General features: G+C 38.7%; 1 protein-coding gene across 7 annotated transcripts in view; it reads right to left on the bottom strand.

Annotated features, from left to right (window-relative positions):
- Positions 1 to 1,535: 1,535 nt before the first annotated feature.
- The window catches only part of LOC103476621 (protein kinase C epsilon type-like), a 233,349-nt gene continuing 214,525 nt past the window's right edge, over positions 1,536 to 20,359 (bottom strand). For 5 of the 7 annotated variants that reach the window (XM_081616076.1, XM_081616075.1, XM_081616074.1 and 2 more), the window contains 4 exons: positions 17,329 to 17,467; positions 15,692 to 15,880; positions 11,244 to 11,390; positions 1,536 to 11,081 (listed from right to left, as the gene is read on the bottom strand). In XM_081616076.1, the coding sequence (XP_081472202.1) occupies positions 10,938 to 11,081; positions 11,244 to 11,390; positions 15,692 to 15,880; positions 17,329 to 17,467 (619 nt within the window). In that variant the 3' untranslated portion in view covers positions 1,536 to 10,937. The remainder of the gene's footprint in view (positions 11,082 to 11,243; positions 11,391 to 15,691; positions 15,881 to 17,328; positions 17,468 to 20,359) is intronic. The other 2 variants (XR_014091048.1, XM_008429092.3) reach the window with 2 other exon arrangements.

Below are 20,359 nucleotides of genomic sequence, written 5' to 3' on the forward strand. Positions count from 1 at the left end.
TATTTGTGTTTTCTTTATTATTCCTCCCCCAAACAGTCTAATTTTATTTAATCGGGTTTTAAATATTTTTCAGCTTTAAGGATCTCAGGACCAGCATAGACTCCCACTTTTAGAGTGGTCATTTGGTAAATAAAATAAAGTGACTATTTATTTTTGCTCAACTTTGTGAATTCAATAAACTGTTTGTAATCTGCAGTAGTGCCTCTGTCCATGTTTACAAACTTATCTGTGTGATCTGGTAAAAAGAGGGTTTAGAGCGGTACTCAAGGTCACATGTGGAAGTTTCGTTTCATGTGTTTTATTTCATCGCAAACTATGGTATTTATAAGCTTTAGTTTGCTGTCTGCAATGTCGCCGTTAATCAGGACAAAATACGTTGTTTTGTGGGCGTTTCTGTGCCTGTACTTTAAAATATTTTAGTTTAATAACACTCTTTATTACTAAACTTTGCTAAATAGATGATGGCAGCGATACTATGTGAGATTGAAGCTGAGTAATAGCGGTGTAATATTAGTGTACATGAATCATATCCTATCATTTCAGGTGCACAGTGATCTGCGCAATTTGGTGGACACATTGTGACTGCGCTGCATTTAATAGTCTGTCATACAACATATTAACATGCGCAAAAAAGAGGTGCGGTGATCTGTATTTGTATCTGTATTTGTCTATGTTTAATTTAATTCCAATAAAAACAGGTAGGATATTCTAATGAAAGGATTAGTGCATACATCTATAACTTTTCATTTTAAATGTATATAAATTGTTTCAATGCTAAGCTAAGCATAACTCCTAAGCTTCCACTTAAGTTCACTCAAATGTTATCCAATATATTTAACATTGACACAACCCGCTGTAATTTTCTGTTTGTAAACATGACGGTAGGAGTTTTGGACACGTAGCACTGACAGCTAGACTTAGCTATCTGCTGTGCTGGGAAAATCTGACGAGGTTCCACTGATAGTCAGAACACCAGCTTTAAATGCATAAACTATAAACCTATTATAAACCTCTCTTTTAGGAATAAATCAGCTTCACTAGTGAAATGCTCAAAGCATTTCACTAGTTAAATCCGCCTTTAAAAAAAGAAAAAAAACATTTTATTATTATTATTATTATTATTTTCCTAAAAACATGAACAAGCAATGCTTAGCCTGGTGGAGGAGGAGGGAGGGGACGGGCTAGAAAAGCATGGCGGCCACCAGGCTTATAATACACTGGGGTAAACTCTGGGGTGTGTTTACTTGTTACTACGCTCCAAGTAGTTAGTTAAGCTTTGTCTTCAGAAGAATTTATTTTGATTAGGTCAGAGCTAAGCTGAAGTAATCAGGCCAGACTGCCTCAGCCCCGGCTGTTAAGCTATCACGACAAGCCAGTCCAACTACATTTTTCAGAAACAAAGAATGAGATAAACTACTTCTGACAGTTGTTCTGATTAACAAGATAACTTAAGCTGCAAGATAATAGCTGTCTTTAACTGTTTTTCAGTAATAGCCTAATTTAAGTATCAATACAATCAATAAAGAACAGAGATGTTTCTTTCAGACATCATATTTAATTCCTTTCAAAAGTTAAAATACACCTTCATATCCTTTGAAAATACAGTACATCTTTCATGACCAAAGCACAACCAAGAAAATAAAATAAAAAAAATAAGCATAAACTCACATGACAGGCATGAAAACAACAAAATAACACCACAGGTTTGATTACAGAATGCACTGACAAATCTTCACAAATACAGGAACCACAAAAAAACTAAATATATGCAAATACAAACAATCTGTATAGAAGAGTGATTTTAGCACTTAGTTCAGTTTTCATTACTTGTTACTAGAGGTGTGCCGATCGATTGGCCACCGATCATAATCGGCCGATTTTCGTGAAAAAGTGTATGATAGGTGATCATTGCCTATTGTTGCCGATCACACAAACCGATCACCTGCTTCTCATTTCGCAGACTGCCTGTCCAGCTGGTCTCCTCTTTCCTTCACACTGCGCAAGCGCGCAGCAACAAATCCTAAGCGATGTGGAACTATAACGCACTGAGTGAATGGGGAAGTTTGCGTGTTGCTGCGGAAAATTGAAGCACCATCTGGTAGTGACTCTCACACCAAACCTCTGTTTAAAGCTGCAGCATCCAACCTAAAAAAATAAATTTTACATACGTATTAAAACTGTCCTAACATGAGACAGATAATCTCTAAAAAAATAATTGATCTCCTCCCTGCTCTGCATAATTACTCTGCTCAGTCAGAAACAACCACTCAGAACTAGCAGTAATCAGCTAGCCACCATGCTATCAGGAAGTTTTTATTCAGTAACTCTGGATTGTTTATTGTAATGGAACCTGTATTTGCCTTTGAATGTTAAGTTTTATACTTGAATTTTTTTGCCAATGTTGAGAGGTTTTATTTTGGCTCTTTGCATTATTTAGCCTCTTCAGAGCTAAAGTGTTATCAGTCTGTTAAAGATAGTATTACCTATAGCAGTACAATTTGCACAATGCCTGTTTTGTTTAGTTTTCTTCTTGGAAAAAGTGATTAAAAACAAGTTTTTGTCTAAATTAAGATGAATTCATGGCTCCTTTTTCCACATAATGTAACCGGTAGTGTTTATGATATCGGTGATCGGCCCTGTGACAAAGTGGTTCAGTTTGTGTTCACCACTTGTCCCTTATTCTTTCTCATTCACTTATTTTTATATTTGGTTATAATAATTAATTCAAACATTGCCATTTTGCTTCACTTACTATCCCGGGTTTGTTTGTGTTGGCATTATGTTGCAAGATCTATCTGTTTAGGTTAAAGTTATTATTTCTGGATTATGGGTTGAAGTTGTTTCAAGGTGTATTTACTTTTCTTTGTACTCACCATCATTTGTCCTTGTAGATCTGCAGGAGTATGGGAGAGGCCGGCCCAGTACTTCCTGGTTAAATGGCTGGATGATGTCAGTGATTACCTTATTGGGTTCTACCAATTAGAGGGTTTTTCTTTAGTGTATTGTTTGTTTGTTTTTCCTTTTAAAAATAACCTTTTGAGTTATCTTGTATTTAATTTATTTTGCAGATAACTTTATTATGTAGGAGTTTGTAAATGATTTGTAGTTTTTTGTGTTTCTTTGTGTAAATGTTTTTGACCTGTTCCTTGGTGGCTGTGTCCAATCAAGCACAGGTGTGGTGCCAGTTGTGTATAAAAACAGTGAGCTTTTGGATGCTGGGGGAAGTCTGAGCAAAGACTGAATAAAAAAAGTAATTGGAAGAAACTGAAGCGGTGGCTGGTCCTGATTTTCTGCTCACCTCTGATCCTTGAGCCTAAACTACCTTACAGGCCCTCATGGGTCATCGGTATCGGTATCGGCATCGGCATCGGCATCGGCAGAAAAAAGCCTGATCGGCACATCTCTACTTGTTACTGATGTGAAAAAGATCAGTGAACGTTAAGCTCAAGGATGTTTTTGTTGGAAACGGCAAATGGCAATTGAGGACTTCTGGGACATAGTGTTCTTTTTTGGGGGGCGTAGTGGGACAAACAACTTGACATTTAAAGATTTTCAACTAAACAAAGCTGCAGATGGAGACATAAAAAGAGGAGGAAGAGAAGAAGCTGAAAATGATGAACAGAAGAAACCTGACTGTTCTGTCTGCTTGGCTTTCTGTGGAGTTCAAAGTCTAAAGTTGGAATCAAACATTTGCTCCACATTCCACTGCTACAGTGAGATTCATGTTTACTGCTACATGTTGCTAGTACGTAGTTACAGCATTACGGCATGCCAAGTTTCCCAAACTGTAATATTACAATCATATGAAAAAGTTTGGGCACCCCTATTAATCTTAATTATTTTTATTTCTAAATATTTGGGTGTTTGCAACAGCTACTTCAGTCTGATATATTTAATAACTGATGGACACAGTAATATTTCAGTATTGAAATTAGGTTCATTGGACTAACAGAAAATGTGCAATATACATTAAAACAAAATTTGACGGGTGCAAAAATTTAAGTTAAGGGTATTCAAATCATTTTATTGATTTTAATACCCTTAACTACTTTTCACTAACTTACTAAAACACAAAATTGGTTTGGTAACCTCAATAAGCTTTGAACTTCATAGCCAGGTGTAGCCAATCATGAGAAAAGGTATTTAATGTGGCCAAATGCAAGTTGTTCTCCTATTTGAATCTCCTCTGAAGAGTGGTGTCATGGGTACCTCAAAACAGCTCTCAAATGAGATTGTTCAACATAGTTGTTTAGGGGAAAGGTACAAAAAGTTATCTGAGATTTCAGCTGTCAGTTTCCACTGTGAGGAGCATAGTAAGGAAATGGAAGACCACAGGGACAGTTCTTGTTAAGCCCAGAAGTGGTAGGCCAAGAAAAATATGAGAGAGGCAGAGAAGAAGAATGGTGAGAACAGTCAAGAACAACCCACAGACTACCTCCAAAGACCTGCAGCATCATCTTGCTGCAGATGGTGTCACTGTGCATCATTCAACGATTCAGCGCATTTTGTACAAGGAGGAGCTGTATGGGAGAGTGATGCGAAAGTAGTCGTTTCTGCAAGCATGCCACAAACAGAGCTGTTTGAGGTATGCAAAAGCACATTTGGACGAGCCAGCTTCATTTTGGAATAAGGTCCTGTGGACTGATGAAACAAAGATTGAGTTGTTTGGTCATAAAAAAAGGTGTTATGCCTGGCAGCAAAAAAAACACAGCATTCCAAGAAAAACACTTGCTACCCACTGTAAAATTTGGTGGAGTTTCCATCATGCTTTGGGGGCTGTGTGGCCAGTGCCGGCACTGGGAGTCTTGTTAAAGTTGAAGGTCGCATGGATTCCACTCAATATCAACAGATTCTTGAGAATAATATTCAAGAATCTGTTAAGAAGTTGAAGTTACGCCGGGGATGGATATTTCAGCAAGACAATGATCCAAAACACCGCTCCAAATCTACTCAGGCATTCATCCAGAAGAACAATTACAATGTTCTGGAATGGCCATCCCAGTCCCCAGACCTGAATATCATTGAACATCTGTGGGATGATTTGAAGTGGGCTGTCCATGACCGGCGACCATCAAACTTAACTGAACTGGAATTGTTTTTCAAAGAGGAATGGTCAAAAATACCTTCATCCAGGATCCAGGAACTCATTAAAAGCTGCAGGAAGCGACTAGAGGCTGTTATTTTTGAAAAAAGGAGGACCTACTAAATATTAATGTCACTTTTTTGTTGAGGTGCCCATAGTTTTGCACCTGTCAAATTTTGTTTTAATGGATGCTGCACATTTTCTGTTAGTCCAATAAACCTCATTTCAATACTGAAATATTACTGTGTATATCAGTTATTAGATATATCAAACTGAAATAGCTGTTGCAAACATTGAAATATTTAGAGATAAAAATAATTAAGATTATTCGGGGTGCCTGTTACGGTCACTGACCTCTAGGGGCTCTCTTTTTTGAGAGAGCTCTGTGTTTTTTGTTTCAGCTCTGCCTGATTGCTGCAGGTGAAGTGTGTTGGGGCTCGTCAGCCGCTATATATAAGCAGCAAGCTGGAGATAGATGCCAGATCTCTCTCTCTCCCCTTTTGTTTGACCTGGGCCATGAGCTGTGACACTGCTTGAGAGCTTTTTGTGTGTGTGGACCGACTTAAGTTTGCTGTGAGCAACTCTGTAACTTATCCAAGAAGGTGGAAGCTGGTAGGGGTTCTCTGCCATTTTTGTTGTAACCTGTTTTCTCCTGTTTTTGGTTAGTAAGGGAGTTTAGGTTTTGTATTTTCTTTTAGTTCTCTTTAGAAAGTGGTTGTTTTATTTTATAGTTGTAAGGGGGTGTTTTGTTTATTATTTTTGGCCTTGGAGACCCTGAAGCTTAAAGCTCCCCTGTGTTTTTTTTTTTCTCTCCTGTACTTGTTTTAGCAGACTTGTATAATAAATTATATTTTTGTTACTCATCAACTGTTCGGATTACTTTTTTGTTTTATGTTAAAGCCCAGTGCCACAATTTACTTTAAGGATTTTAGGGTGGGGTTGTAACAGTGCCCAAACTTTTTCATATGACTGTATGTTCACATGTTGACATAAATGCAGTTTTTTAGAGATTGAGTGACGGGGAAATCCATCAAGCAAGCCCAGTGTTGGAACACTAAAAGTACTCAGTGAGAGTCCACATCTTGCTTCTTCAAATAATTCTATTATTTTTTATAAGCGTCATTTAAAAGTACTTTATATTTTTTACATTGCAAATTGTTGCACTGCTATTACTATTCTCTCTAAAATGGCCTGTTTTAACCCCTGTCACTTTAAAGGTTGCTATTTTCTGGTTGGTCAGCTGTGGATCCAGTAACCAAATTTGCTACAAAATTACATAATCTCAATGCGTTTTCACAGTGATTTCATAAGCTTTTAATAAGTGATCTGTTTTACTGTGCTTTGCAAAAGTGATTATCATTTTTCACATTTATCGCAGTTCATCTACAACATTACATTCAAAGTCATTTATTGGTACTTTATGAGATCGGTTAATAGAGTGTTGCGTCTAATTCATTTAGAGTAAAACTGAAGCTCAAGGTCTCACACCAGATGCCAATAATAGTTTAAGACTAACAGTCCACATTTAACTTAACACACCATCATCAGTGTGAAACATGGTGGTTGCAGTATTATGGTGTCATCCTGAGGAGGAAGGTTTACCTTCCAGCAGAAGAACGACCTGAATCATACAGCCAGAACTCCACTGGGTTAGTTCAAATTAAAGCAGGTTTTGTGCTTTGAAAGGCCCAGTCAAAGCCCAGAGCTAAATTTAGTTAAGAAGTTGTAGGAAAATCTAAACAGTGGCATGTAGAGACACTCTTCATCCAGTTTGAATATGAGCCATTTCCAAAGAGGAAGGGGGCCTAAATTTCAGTTTGTCAGTGTGCAGAGTAGCTAAGAAACCCCACCCACAAAGCAACTTCTTGTTGGTTCCTCCAACCGTTGACCACATCCAACCTGCAACATTTCCACTAGCATATGATGGACGACATAAAATCACCAACAAAGTACAATAAATTTTGTGGTTTTATGGAAAGAAATTAAATAAAGTAGGCACAGTAAAGGTAGTGCTTTCCACAGACCAGTGATTCTCCTTTATTCTGGCCTTTCTATGACTATAAAGCTCCTTCTCCACAGCTGAGGCTTTAACCGGTTCTTCCCGTCAGCCCGACCAGATTCATCTCCATTTGAAGATTCTGTTTTTCTGTTTTTTAAAAACCACCTTATTAGTAGTACAAAACAGATCTAGCCAAGCGATTTGATTGGAAGCAGACTGAATTTCTTGATGGAGTTAAGTCAACAACATCTCAACCACCGTCTTCAAACTATGACAAGACCATAATATTCATAGTTTCATGGTCAAACCTTCAGATCCAAACCTTTTCATTAGTTGTGTTGGAAGAGCCCATTTACTGTCAACTGCTCAGGGCAACGAACAAATGTCAAAAAGATGTCAGAGAATCTGGCCTCCCATTGGTACAAGCGAAAAATAAAATATCATCAGCAATAGAGACACACCCGACTGGGCCAGAACGGAACAAGATATTAACTGCAGAGAGTGAGACTTGTCATTGGAGAAGAAGCTCAACACACCAGAGTGAAGCCAAGCCGGCCCACATGGTTCCCCCCAAACCTTCCTACCTCTCTGCTCAAACCTGGAATTTCAATCTAAGCAAACATCTATCTAAAAACTTCTAGGGAATAGTTTGGATGTTACACACTAGTGGTGTTGCTATTGTAGGTGGAGCACTCTCTTCTGGATCAATTTAGATCCATGGTAATCAGTCACACAATGTTAAATGTGAGTGAACTGCAATATTTTTATGCTTAAATTCTAGCAGTAGTGGCGGTCCAAATCGTCCAAAGATTCAGTTCCAAGAGAGTAGGAACTGCTGGAGAAAACATGATATATGCAAAAAACTTGGACATTGAAATATATGGAGTCTTCCTCACTCATTTGCTTGACTGAGAACTGAAAGTGAATCTGTGCCAGGGATGAAAGGAAGGCCTGGGAGTGACAGAGTACATTTACCTAAAGGAAACAAGTCTCTCATTGAGTATTGCACATGGCGTTTTCTCAGACCTTTTCTGACCTGCAACATAAAGCAGAGCCTCTGAACTTCAAAGGTGGGAGTGACGAGTCTCTGAAGATGGGAGTGTCACCGAAATTTATCACACAAACTTTACAGACAGTGATGAAAACATAAAGATCATAAAGATGCTTTAAATAAAACTTAAATGACAACAGCTCTCTGCATAATGTAAACACACAATGCAGAGCAAATACATTCAGTTTCACGTGTTCATCAGTCACATGAACCCGCCTGGACTCTGAGTGCGGACTGCTGAGGAACAATACAATATGTCCAATATGTCCAATACATCCAACATGTCAAGCAGCCGCTGCAGCCGCTGCTCAAACAAAAGGTGTTACGGAAACAAATAGTGACCATCAAGCTGCTGACCTGAAGCCTGGATGACCAACACACTTAGCAAATATTCTTTTGGTTTTCTGGCTTAACAACCAGCCCTGTAGGTTGTTATCACCCTGATAAGAGATCCAGAAGCTTCTTGCTCAAACTTTTGCCTCCTGCCAAGAAGCACTGAGAGGGACAAAGCCCTGGTGAGGTGAAGATTCCAGAGACATTTCATAAAGTTGGTTCCTCAATATTTTACATCTCTGCCGAGGGTACAGCCAATCAGAGTCAATGAACATGTTTGCTGCTTCCTGATTGTCTGTTTTGCTAATGATAGTCAATAGCATGTTAAGTAGCACAGGGCATGGGTATTTCAGCTGACTTTTCTTTTGATTATTTTAGATTTTTGTGGAAAAAAAAATCCATGTATAGGCAAATTTTCCGTGAATATGTGGAGTGGCGTTCACTGTATTTTAAAACGTTGTTGGACTATTCACCTCACCATCACCTTCACAAGCAAGGTGACTTTTTTTTTTATACATGTCCATGTGACAGTGCAGGAATATTTTTTCAATGAATAAAGCCAGATTTTTATATAAAGGAATGTGATAATTATCGTAAACCACCTTCAATGTGTAAACACTGTAGAATCAATGGTGTGGAAATGCTTAGATTTTCTTCTTTCAAATGAAAACCTGACAGTTTCAAATCCTGGTTAGAGAAAAGGGTATTTCTTATGGTACAAATATGCCTCAAGGTTTATTTGCAATGTCATACAGACCAGATTGTTTCTATTTTTAATATAACTAGATGTCTGAGTCCCAGTAAAACTTTTTCCATATTTTCTTAGCTGAAAACCACAAACTTGATTGAATTTAAGTAGATTTTGTTTTGGAAGAAACTAACACAGAATAGTGCACAAAACTTGGAAATGAGTGGCATCTATTTGCATTCAGATCCCTTTAGTTTGATATTTATGTCTCAGAATGGTCCAGTCAAAGTCCAGACCTAAATTTAATTGAGAAAATATGGCATGTTTTGATGTCTTCCAAACGAAGACTCTGGGTTTCTTTTAGAGCTCGATGTACAAATAATGGGTTTGAACTGATTATCGAAATATTGGAAATCCATATTTTATTTATCTTCCACTTTACAGTTATGCACTACCATGTGGTTCTATTATGTGAAAAAAAGAGAAACATTTTCACATAAAATGTCATTAAAAATGTCAAAGTTTATGGTTGTAATCTGAAAAACTTGAAAAAGTCCAAGTGGTAACTCTTAAGTGCAACATAACTGGATTCAGGTAAACGTGTTGGTGAAGACAGTCAGAGTGGAGGAGTCTGACAATTCTAATCATTATTATTATTTACAGAAAAATAAAAGTTGAGAAACTTTTTTTTTTACCTAGTTTTAAACCAAACAGCCCATGAAGGTTTGCTTTCCCATTTGAGTTGCCATTCCTTAATATGCCGTCATAATTTTCTGCTTTCTTTCCATTCTTTGCTTCAAATAAAGTGTGTTGGCACTTCGCCTGGAAGCACAAGCACCTTTAAAGAACTGAAAGCCTATACATGAAGGCAGATCTCACTAAAATTGTCTTTGGTAGCACAGACAGTGGCTCCCTAACCAACATCATTGTCTGAAAGGGCTTCACTCAGCAACTGACGCTCCCAGTGTCACGCTACGTCAGGCTCAGTTAGCAAGAAACTAACGTACCATTTAGGGCTTACTAAGAGCTGGACCATCAGTTTCCTACGATAACGCATTGTAGAAAAAACAAAAATTGTAAGGTTGGAACAAAAACACAATGAAATTTCCTACAAAAAATTCAGAAATCATTTGAAATTTCTGAGTTTGAGGAGTCAAAAATTTTATATTTTAGACTCTAAGAAAATTTTAAAACTCAGAAATGTCCAAGTTTTTTCTAGAAAATTTCTGAGATTAATCTAATAATTTCTGAATTTATTGTTGGACAGTTACAATTTTTTTTATATATATATGATGGCCCTAATACACCGTCATCAGTTTCTGCTTTCTCTCCATTCTTTGCTTCAAATAGAGCCTTGCTAAGTAAAAATTAAAGCTTAGCAATGCAAATGTTGAGGACTTGGTGCCTCTTCCTAACATTTCCTTTCTTGCTTTGACTGAAAGTAAGACATCAACTTCTCTGCCTTCCCGCGCTTCATTTTTCAGGGAATAAAGATCTTTTTTTTTTTTTTTTGCTTTAAATGAAATTAGTCATTCATGTCTTTGCCATTCAGACAAGAGAAAAAACAAACAAACATTCTTTACAGGCAGATACAGGACACGTCAGATTGTGTGAAGGAATGAGCGTCTTTCTGGAGATGCATGCACACCCCTGCCTCATGCTGCTGAAGCATACAGTTATAGTTCATATGTATAAATGGACAAACAAAAGCACAGGATCCGTAATGAAGACACGATGGTCTAGTATAATTCCTGGGATAGTTGAGATAAAACATGTCGGCAATCTAAGATGTTTCATCTCCGAAGTACGAGAATCCTTTGAACTCATCTTGGTTGATCTGCTTGATGATGCTGTCATCCACGGGCGTCAGGACAGGTTCTTCACGTGTAAAGTCCTGGTCAAAGTTATTGACGTCCCTTTTGGTTTTCTGTAAGAAGCAGAACATCAGATAAGGTGCTGCTTGGTCAGATTTCAGCCTTTGTACTTGTGGGACTCCTGCAGCCGTGTCAGTGGTTTTTAACCAAGTTAGAAAACAAACAAGAACTTTATTTCTTAAGCATTAGCACACAATCTCCCAGACTGAACTCACAATACGAGGTTTAAACGGCGGCTTGATCTTCCTCTGGTCCAGCAACATCCAGTCAATTTCTCTGAAGAACGGATGGAGCTTGATGGCATCCTCACAGCCTTGCGCTGCCACGCAGCCCAGACGCTTGTTCGGACTCTTCGTCATGAACTGACAAACACAAGGAGACAGAGGATCATTAGTTTAAAGGAGCAGCATGGGAGGTTTAGTAACATCTTGTGGCATCGGCACAAACTGCAACCTATGTAGAAATTAAAAGGAGCTCAACCATTTTTTTTCAACTGCATTTTGTTTTCATAATTCTTTTTATCAATTGTTTCAATCATGTGTGGTTTTTATTTCCATTTTTTTATTTATTTATTTATTTCTTAAATTGTTTTTGGTGGTTGTGGTTTGTTTTAGATATTTAAAATTAGAGGTGTGCCGATCGATCGGCACACCTCTTTTTCACGGCCGATTCCCGTGAAAAAGTGTATGATCGGTGATCGCCGATCACGGTCTCTTGTTGCCGATCACACAAACTGATCACCTGCATCTCATTTCGCAGCCTGCATGTGCAGCTGGTCTCCTCTTTCCATCATACTGCACAAACGCCCAGCAACAAATCCTAAACGATGTCATGTGGAACTATAACGCACTGAGTGAATGGGGAAGTTTGCGTGTTGCGGCGCGAAAATTACCTCTGGCTCGGGGGTGAAGCAGGTCAAAATGCATCAACACGACGAATCTAATATGGCATAAAAACAGTGCCATACTTGACGGAGTTTGGCTATATCGAGGTTCACTGAAGTAAAAAAAAAGACATATGAAGCGAGATAGCAGGTGAAGCAGCGCACAGCTACAAACACTCACCCAGATTAGCATGATGGTCAGAAAGCTAAACAAATAATCCGCAAAATTATTTAAATCATCGAGCTGCGATATAAGACGCTGGTTCTGCTCTCGCTGTTGAACCGCTGCTAGCAGCTACCTGTAGCTGTTACGCGCTACAGGTAGCTGAGGTGCTCTATTTTCGAGCGCCTCTGTCTATTTCACAGACCAGCGCCTCTTCTGCTCCACCTGGTAGTGACTCTCACATCGAACCTTTGCTTAAAGCTGCAGCATCTAACTTAAAAAAATACATTTTACATACGTATTAAAACTTTCTCTATCCTAACATGAGACAGATAATCTCTGAAAAAATAATCTCCTCTGCCTCCTCCCTGTTCTGCATAATTACTCTGCTCAGTCAGAAACAGCCACCTGGAACTAGCAGTAATCAGCTAGCCACCATGCTATCAGGAAGTTTTCATTCAGTAACTCAGGATTGTTTATTGTAATGGATCCTGTGTTTGCCTTTGAATGTTATACTTGAATTTTTTGGCAATGTTGAGAGGTTTTATTTTGACTTTTTACATTGCTTGGCCTCTTCAGAGCCTTCATATGTTTTCAGTCTGTTAAAGTATACCTAAATTGTACTGCTACAGTATTACCTATAGCAGTACAATTTGCCCAATGCCAATTTAGTTTTGTTTTTTTCTTGGAAAAAGTTATTAAAAACAAGTTTTTGTCTAAATTAAGGTGAATTCATGGTTCCTTTTTCCACATAATGTAACCAGTAGTGCTTATGATTAAAAAATAATAATTATGTGATCGGTATCGGTGATCGGCCATGATCGGCCCTGGGTGATCGGAATTGGAATCGGCAGGAAAAAACCTGATCGTCACATCTCTATTTAAAATATATTCCAGTTCCAGTGTGATGCCTTCAGTAAAAAATGTTGTTTACTGGTCTATGAGAGAGCAAACTTGGATTTAATTTTTAATTTTTTTTTCATTATCTGTATATTACTGGAAAATGGTCTCAAAACAATTATATTATTATTTATTGCAGTAATTATGGGGAGGATTTAATGTCCAACAAAATTTGTCATCCTGACCAATCAAAAGCTGACATTAAATAAACATGAAAAATTTTTTGGGGGGGCAACAATTTAAGGAATACTGTTTGTCTTAGGGGCCAATGCCAAGGGGGGCAGTTCCAGAGGGCTGGTGCTGGGGACTAGTGCCCGTCTCCAAGGGACAACAGGTCAGAGAACCTAGTGCCTGCGCAAGGAGAACATGCTGACTCAGTGATGGGATTCAAACCCAGCACCTTCTTGCTGCCAGCTATGCCACTCTGCAGGCCGGTTTAATTTCATGAAAATAAATAATAATAAGGATTTAATATTTGAATTTCTCTAGTATTTGTATTATTTAATTTTGCCTTACATTATGTATTTTAATTCCTTTGGTATACGTTTTGTGTTTCTTGTGTCATTTATGATGTTCTTACTAATCTTACTGAATTTTTGCAAAGTCTGAAACACTTTGTTGCATTTGTTTAAAGAGCTATTAAAATAAAGCATTATTATTATTATTATTATTATTATTATTATTATTATGAAAAGACAAAGCAGAACCTACAACTACTGGCTCATTTTAAAGTAGCCTACATATCATTTCTGCTGAGCGAGTCAATTCTGCCCGGTTTGAGCTGCTGCATTTTAAGAAAATAATTAGCAATGTTGATTTTCAGTCATCATCTGAAGATTAGGTTAGGAGATAAAAGCGTGATGTTTATTAAAGAGGGGCAACTTTTAGTTTTGTAGTTTTGTTTGTGCTTCTAACACTTAATTTGTGGGTACTGTATGTTCACGTGTTTGTGGATGTGTTGAGGACATCAGGCCTCTTCTGTTTGCTCCACCTGATTACAGCTAATAGCTTGGAAAACTGACGGTCACCTAAAGTCCCCAAAATAGACGCCAACATCTACCAAATGGAACATTAGCTGTAAATAAAAATCTAAGCAATCATTTCCACAGGATCACAGTATGACATTCATTTGCAGTAAGTGTCAGAGCCCGGCCGTTTATATCATGGAAAAGACAGAAGTTCATTAAACAGTTTGTATCAGTCACGAAAGTAAAATAAACTTTATCTTTAGATGGTTTAACTTCAGTTTCATCTGTCTTTCCTGTTTTGATCTTTTCCTGTTTATTCATTTAACTCTGGTCTTCATTCCTCTGTTTTCCTGCTTGGTTCATCAGGTTCCTCAGATTACTGTTACTTAAGTTTCTTTGGTCTTTCAGTTTCACGTTTATTCCTATTTTCCCTCTGTCTCAGTTTGGTCATCTTTCCCCCTTCCTCACCATGCCAGAGAACTGAGGCCTTTACCATGGCGTATTAAATATTAATCTACATAAAACAAAAATATAAAGAGTAAATTTTTGCCAAATAATCTAGAAAAAAATTTTTAGATTATTCTCAGAAATTTTCAGCTTTTCATTGGGGCCTGCCATAGCAATGCATAGGGAGAGCAGTGACTGACTTGCAAAGCAAGTCAGTCACTGCCTCCATGCATTGCATGGCAGGCACCTATTGTTCTTCACCCAATAGAATGTCTGGATATTTGGGGCCTGCCCATAGCAATGCATAGGGAGAGCAGTGAAGTCAATCACTGCCTCCATGCATTGCATGGCAGGCACCTATTGTTCTACACCCAATAGAATGTCTGTTTATTATCAGTGATAATGGATTCCATGCATTCTCATTAATAGTGTTTTATTATTTCTTTATCATTATTATTATTATTATTGGCTGCAACTGTATTGATGGCAGCTCTTCTTCTATTCAGTGTTTGTTAGCTTCTGTTAGCTTCTTGGCACAGCTCCTCTCCTGTTACTGGTAGCTACAATCTCTCACTGTGTATCCCTCTGAAAAATGAACCCACGGGTGATACCACGATAGAGAGCGTTCATTTGATAGTGTTAACACCGGTGCTGTAAGTGGTGACACTTGTTCTCTGAGCTAATGCTATAAGTTTCATATCAACAAGACGGATGCAAATATTTTCAGGCTCATAAATTAAGTTGCATTTCCTCCTACATTAACAGACTAGAAGTGAAGCATGATATAAAATGTTCTACATAATGGTTCTCTGTTGCAATGCTTTTGAGCTATTATGATATCAAAAGACAAAGCAGAGAATTTCAAACCATTTGCGGAGAACGTTTACAACAGACACGGACTGAAAAAAAGTTCGACTCATTGTGTCAATAAAAGTGTAAAAACCGTATTTATTTCAAATAATTTGCGAAATAAAACCCACCGTATTAGGGATTACATGGTTAGGAAACGTGATAATGTTACAAATATCTTTAAAATTTCCTCTTCGGTCATATTTTTATCCGTTTCCTCGTCAATATGCGAGAGCCTAGAGCGATGCGCGCTCCCACGACAGGGGATGCAAATTTGGGCAGGCGGGCTTTTCTGGGCATAACACCGGGCAAAGCCGAGCCGGGTTGTTGAAGTAGAGCCGGTGGAAAAGGGGCAAAAGTAAAATACATAATGCTGGCTCTATAAGAAGATTCAAGACCTCTGCGTCTTTGAAACACGAATGCCACTGAACAAGAGCAGCGACTCCTACTGACCGCTCTCAGAATGGACACGACCTCCTTGCTGAGCCACACCGGGTAGAGGACATCGTCATGCAAGATAGACTCGAACAGGTCGTCTTCGTTATCGGCCTCAAACGGCGGCTGTCCCGCCATCATCTCGTACATCAGCACCCCCAGAGCCCACCAGTCCACCGACGGACCGTAGTCCAGCTCTTGAAGGATCTGATCACATGCAGAGGAAACAGAGGCATTTCAACAAAGTGATTATTCTCTAAACTTACTGACCTGTTCCACTTCAAGGTTTTGGTAAACAATCAAGCTTTTGAGCTCAGTTACATAACATAACTTTAAGCTGTTTGCAAAAAGTTGCTAAGGGGAATGCTAATGCTGTCGTGGGTCAGAGATCAATTCAGTTTTATAAGAAAAATATTCTAAGGGATAAATGGAGCAATCAGATCTTTCCAGCCCAATTAATGTCTGGAGGTGATTCCACACATAGCTATTATTATTGCAGTTGGTAGCACCGCATTCAATTCCCAGCCTGGCTTCTTTCAGTTTGCATGTTCTCCATGTGCATGTGTGGATTCTCTTGGGCTATGGGCTTTCTCCCATAGCCCAAAAACATGACTGTCAAGGAGAATTTAGATAGATCAATCAACCTAAGTGTTAGTGTGTGTGTGTGCATGGTAGTTTGTCCTGTCTGTCTCTGTGTTGCCATGACTGGCGACCTGTCCAGGTGATGCCAGGTGATGGATAGCTTGCAGGAACAGTTGAAAGTAGGAAGAAAGGTTTCTTTCTGATAACTTTAATTACAGGGTTTCATGCTTCACATTTTACAAAAATGAGACTTCCTAAAAAATATATTGATAATAAATGGAAGTGTGCGATGGCTAAGCCGCTAAAAAGGTGAATATTTAGCACCCTTAGGTTCCCCTAACTCAATTTTTGTGGATAAATTCTGAAGCGCTAATTGGCAGTTTAGTAGACTTTTGGCTAAATAAAATTTGACATTTTGAAGTTTTGGTTATCTTGAATTCTTCAAGTAATTAGACATTTATGTTGAAGTGGTTGAAAACTTAATGCAGCCGTTCCTTTTCCTCTCCTCACTAAGAATTTTATAGAACATTTCAATAATCTGACAAAATTAATTTGGTGAGCAAAGGTTGCAGTCTTTCAAGGACAGCTGCAAGTTGAGTTGAAGTTAGCACTTTAGCGTTAGAGAAACAATTGTTTAGTGTTTTGAGGTTAGCACACAGCAGTCAATGTGAACACTTATAACTTCTTGAATTTGATCAGAAGTGAAATTATGTTGAACTTGGGTTCAACGTAATCCAGCTCAAATCTGACCTTCCAGGAAGAATTCAGTGGAAACCAGTGAAGACGGCTCGTCTAAACAAAGCATGACCAAAGTGACTGAAACTGATATAAAGCAGGTAAAAGGGTGATTCTCTGAATTCAGTACATTTTGGTGTACATTTTGTCTTTAACAACCCATAAAATTTTTCAAAGCATAATTTTTAAAATGTGGATATTCCATTTATTAATTTTCTCCAAAAATGTGGTTTGCATAATATGAAAATCTTTGAGATAAACCTGTGAGACACAAAATGCACCGTATTCAGAGAATGACACAAAAATCAAACTGTGTGTAATTTTCTAGGACCGTTTACCTCTGGTGCGATGTAGTCTGGCGTCCCGCAGAAGGTGGTGGTGGTGACTCCATTCAGGATTCCTTCCTTGCACATCCCAAAGTCTGCCAGTTTGCAGTGACCGTCTGCGTCTAGCAGTATGTTGTCCAACTTCAGGTCTCTGCAGAGCAAAAAACACAATTACCCCATTTACCCCGAAGTAAATGTTCACTTCTGTATATTTAATGCAAAATAAATCTAATGTGATATGATTCCATGGATGCTTCTGATGAAACACTGGATATGTCTGAGGGACATATTAAATAACTTCACTACAAGTCCCACAGGAGCCAAAAGATTTTAACTTGCAGAAGATTGCTGAACAACACAAAGGGAAAACAGAAAAAGACAGAAGTCTCTGAGATAAGACTTTGTGGTGTTGACAGACGACAGGGTCGGCTGTGAAAACAGCTGCTCTTGGCTTGATGGTTGATTTCTAGAAAAATGTCAACAACTCCTCTGCAGCCAGAGGAGTTCATTCATTTCAGATCATTCAGCCCAGAGCCGTGTTTCAGAAAGTGCGGTCACACTGGCAGGCAGCGGAGGAGCCGTAGCGAGCATGCTTCTGCACGGGGTCTTATGCAAGTGTTCTGTTTTTGTAAGTCCTAAAAATAAATACTAAAAAAAAACAATTTGGAAACCATGATCAGGAGCTGCTAGGACTTGTTAGTGGAGAGCTTGTTCTTTTCTTTCCCATCATGTTTTAAGAAGTTTTTTCCTTGGAGCAGCAGTGAGAAAACTTTTAGTGAGAAAACTTAAAACAAAGGAGAAAAAGTCAAAAGCTGAATCGGAACAAAGAAAAATGGTTAAATTCCTTCATTCCTACCCAGATACCATGTTAAGTTTCTCTCTCCAGTAAATGAGAATATTTATCATCAGCTTTGGAGGTATCTGGATATTGTGCAAAGTAAGCAACAATCCCTGGTATGCTTCAGGTCTAAAAGACGAATATCACAGCATGCCAGATGACGCAAAGCTGGTCGTAGGTCGTGCTGGGGTCAGTGGATGGTAAACAATATCATCAATAACTGACTTTCAGGATTCAGAGGTCAGGAACGAGCAAACCTCCAGGCTTTTCTTGAAGAACCAGAAAACAACAAATTGGACATTCGCAGGAGTTTTCACACTCCTTGAACTTTTAACAGCCAAAAATGTATGTGTTTTCTTGAGATTTTAACTGATAGGCCGACGTAAAGTAGCACATAAATCTAACCTGGGCAGGGTTTCCCCCAGTGTATTATAAGCCTGGCGGCCCGCCATGCTTTACTAGCACCCCCGCCAGGTCACACAATTAATATGATTACATTACTAAATCAGAATACCGCAAAGTCTTATTTATTATAAATTTTTCATTCTCTTAAGAATGTAGAGCTAAATAAATGATCTAAACAAGACCTTAAGGTGGTTCCAGTTTCTCCCGATGGCCAACCTGTTGAAACTGGCAAATTTTAAATCCCTTGGGTCGTTCCTGGCCAGTCAGCTCAACTTTGCTGAAAACACTGACTATATTTTGAAGAACTGTTCTCAGAGACTCTACCTTTTAAGAAGACTTAGTGATCTTGGGGTGACCCAACTAGAGTCTAGTTGGGTCACCCCAACTAGAGGGGGAAAAATATATATATATATATTTATCACTGCAAAAGGGTTCAGTGAATGCGCATATGAAACTGGTGGGTTCGGTACCTCAAAAAAGGTTAAGAACCACCATAGAACCATAGTTTATGCATTTAAAGCCGGAGAGCGGACCAATCACACAGCTGGCGCCTCTGCGCTGAATGAGCTTTGAAGTTCACATCAGTGTGGATTGTGCACGCCTCCTTTCACTCAAACTGGACACAGGCTGAGCTGTACGGATATTTACACCAACCACTTGTGTGGAATTATTTTTCTTTGGCTAACTCTATATCAAGGTAAGCGTTAAAACCCACCACGTTAGCTCTGGTTGCGCAGCTCTATGTGAACTGCAGGAGTAGCTTGTAGTCGCGCTTTCAGAGGTGCATGTTGAGGGAGTGGTGAGTATTATTTATCTAATTTGAACACGTTTTGTTGATTTTTTTGTTGTTCTTTCATAAAGTTACGAACGTTTTAAGCCAGCCAGAGGAGAACGTGCTGGTCTCAGCGTTCTGGCGGCGTTGAGTTTGTCACCTAATGCTGAGATTGACTCAAAACCTTCCATGATCGACTTGTTGCACCGCTGCTCTAGCAAAGCACGAACAGTTCAGAAACAATATGAAATGAGAAAAAAGCTATTCATTAACTGATTAAGTCATGTTTTAGATTGTTCTTGAAAAACTAATCAGTCACGGCTGATTAGTGGGCGCACTCACAGCTGCACAGTGAACCCATTCATGTTTTACAGCAGACAGCCGCTCCCCTCTCTTGCAGGCACTGCGTACCCCCACTAAATCTTTTAGGGGTACGCAGTACCCTGCCGTACCCCCTTACTTTCACCCCTGGTTATAATTGCAGTTTACTCATTTGTATTTGTAAACAAACAGAGCTCAAACTCAAAGATTAAACTCACAGCATCAGATTGTAGCTAGGGTAACAAAACAAAATCTATCTATGAATATTGTTCTTTGAACTTCTACAAAGAAAACTTGCCAGCTCCTTAAAATCTTACATTTAAATGTAAAACAAGTTAACCCCTTAACTGATGGGACCAAAATCACCAAACATGGCTGAAAAGGCGTACCCAAATTAAATCAGCTGCTGTTCTTGAACAATTTAGAGTACATGCAAAAGCTTGGTCTCTTTATGAAGAAGACAAGCTAAATTTTCCATTTGTGCAGTCAAAAATACTCTAACTGTAAGTGGTTTGTAGCTATTATGTTTTAAACACAAAAAAATAGAAGAATTTTGCTTGAATTTTTTTTCACACTTGGAAAATCACTGTCACTCCTCAGTGCTTCAACACTGGGGAGTCACAGTCCTCAGTATGGACTGAGTATTCATTGATGGGACATTATCGAGCCTCCCCCCTCCCCCCCTTACAGTGACTTCCCCTCCCCCC

Source organism: Poecilia reticulata, chromosome 15 (assembly GCF_904066995.2).
Source record: "Poecilia reticulata chromosome 15, P_reticulata-male-v2, whole genome shotgun sequence".
Taxonomy (NCBI): domain Eukaryota; kingdom Metazoa; phylum Chordata; class Actinopteri; order Cyprinodontiformes; family Poeciliidae; genus Poecilia; species Poecilia reticulata.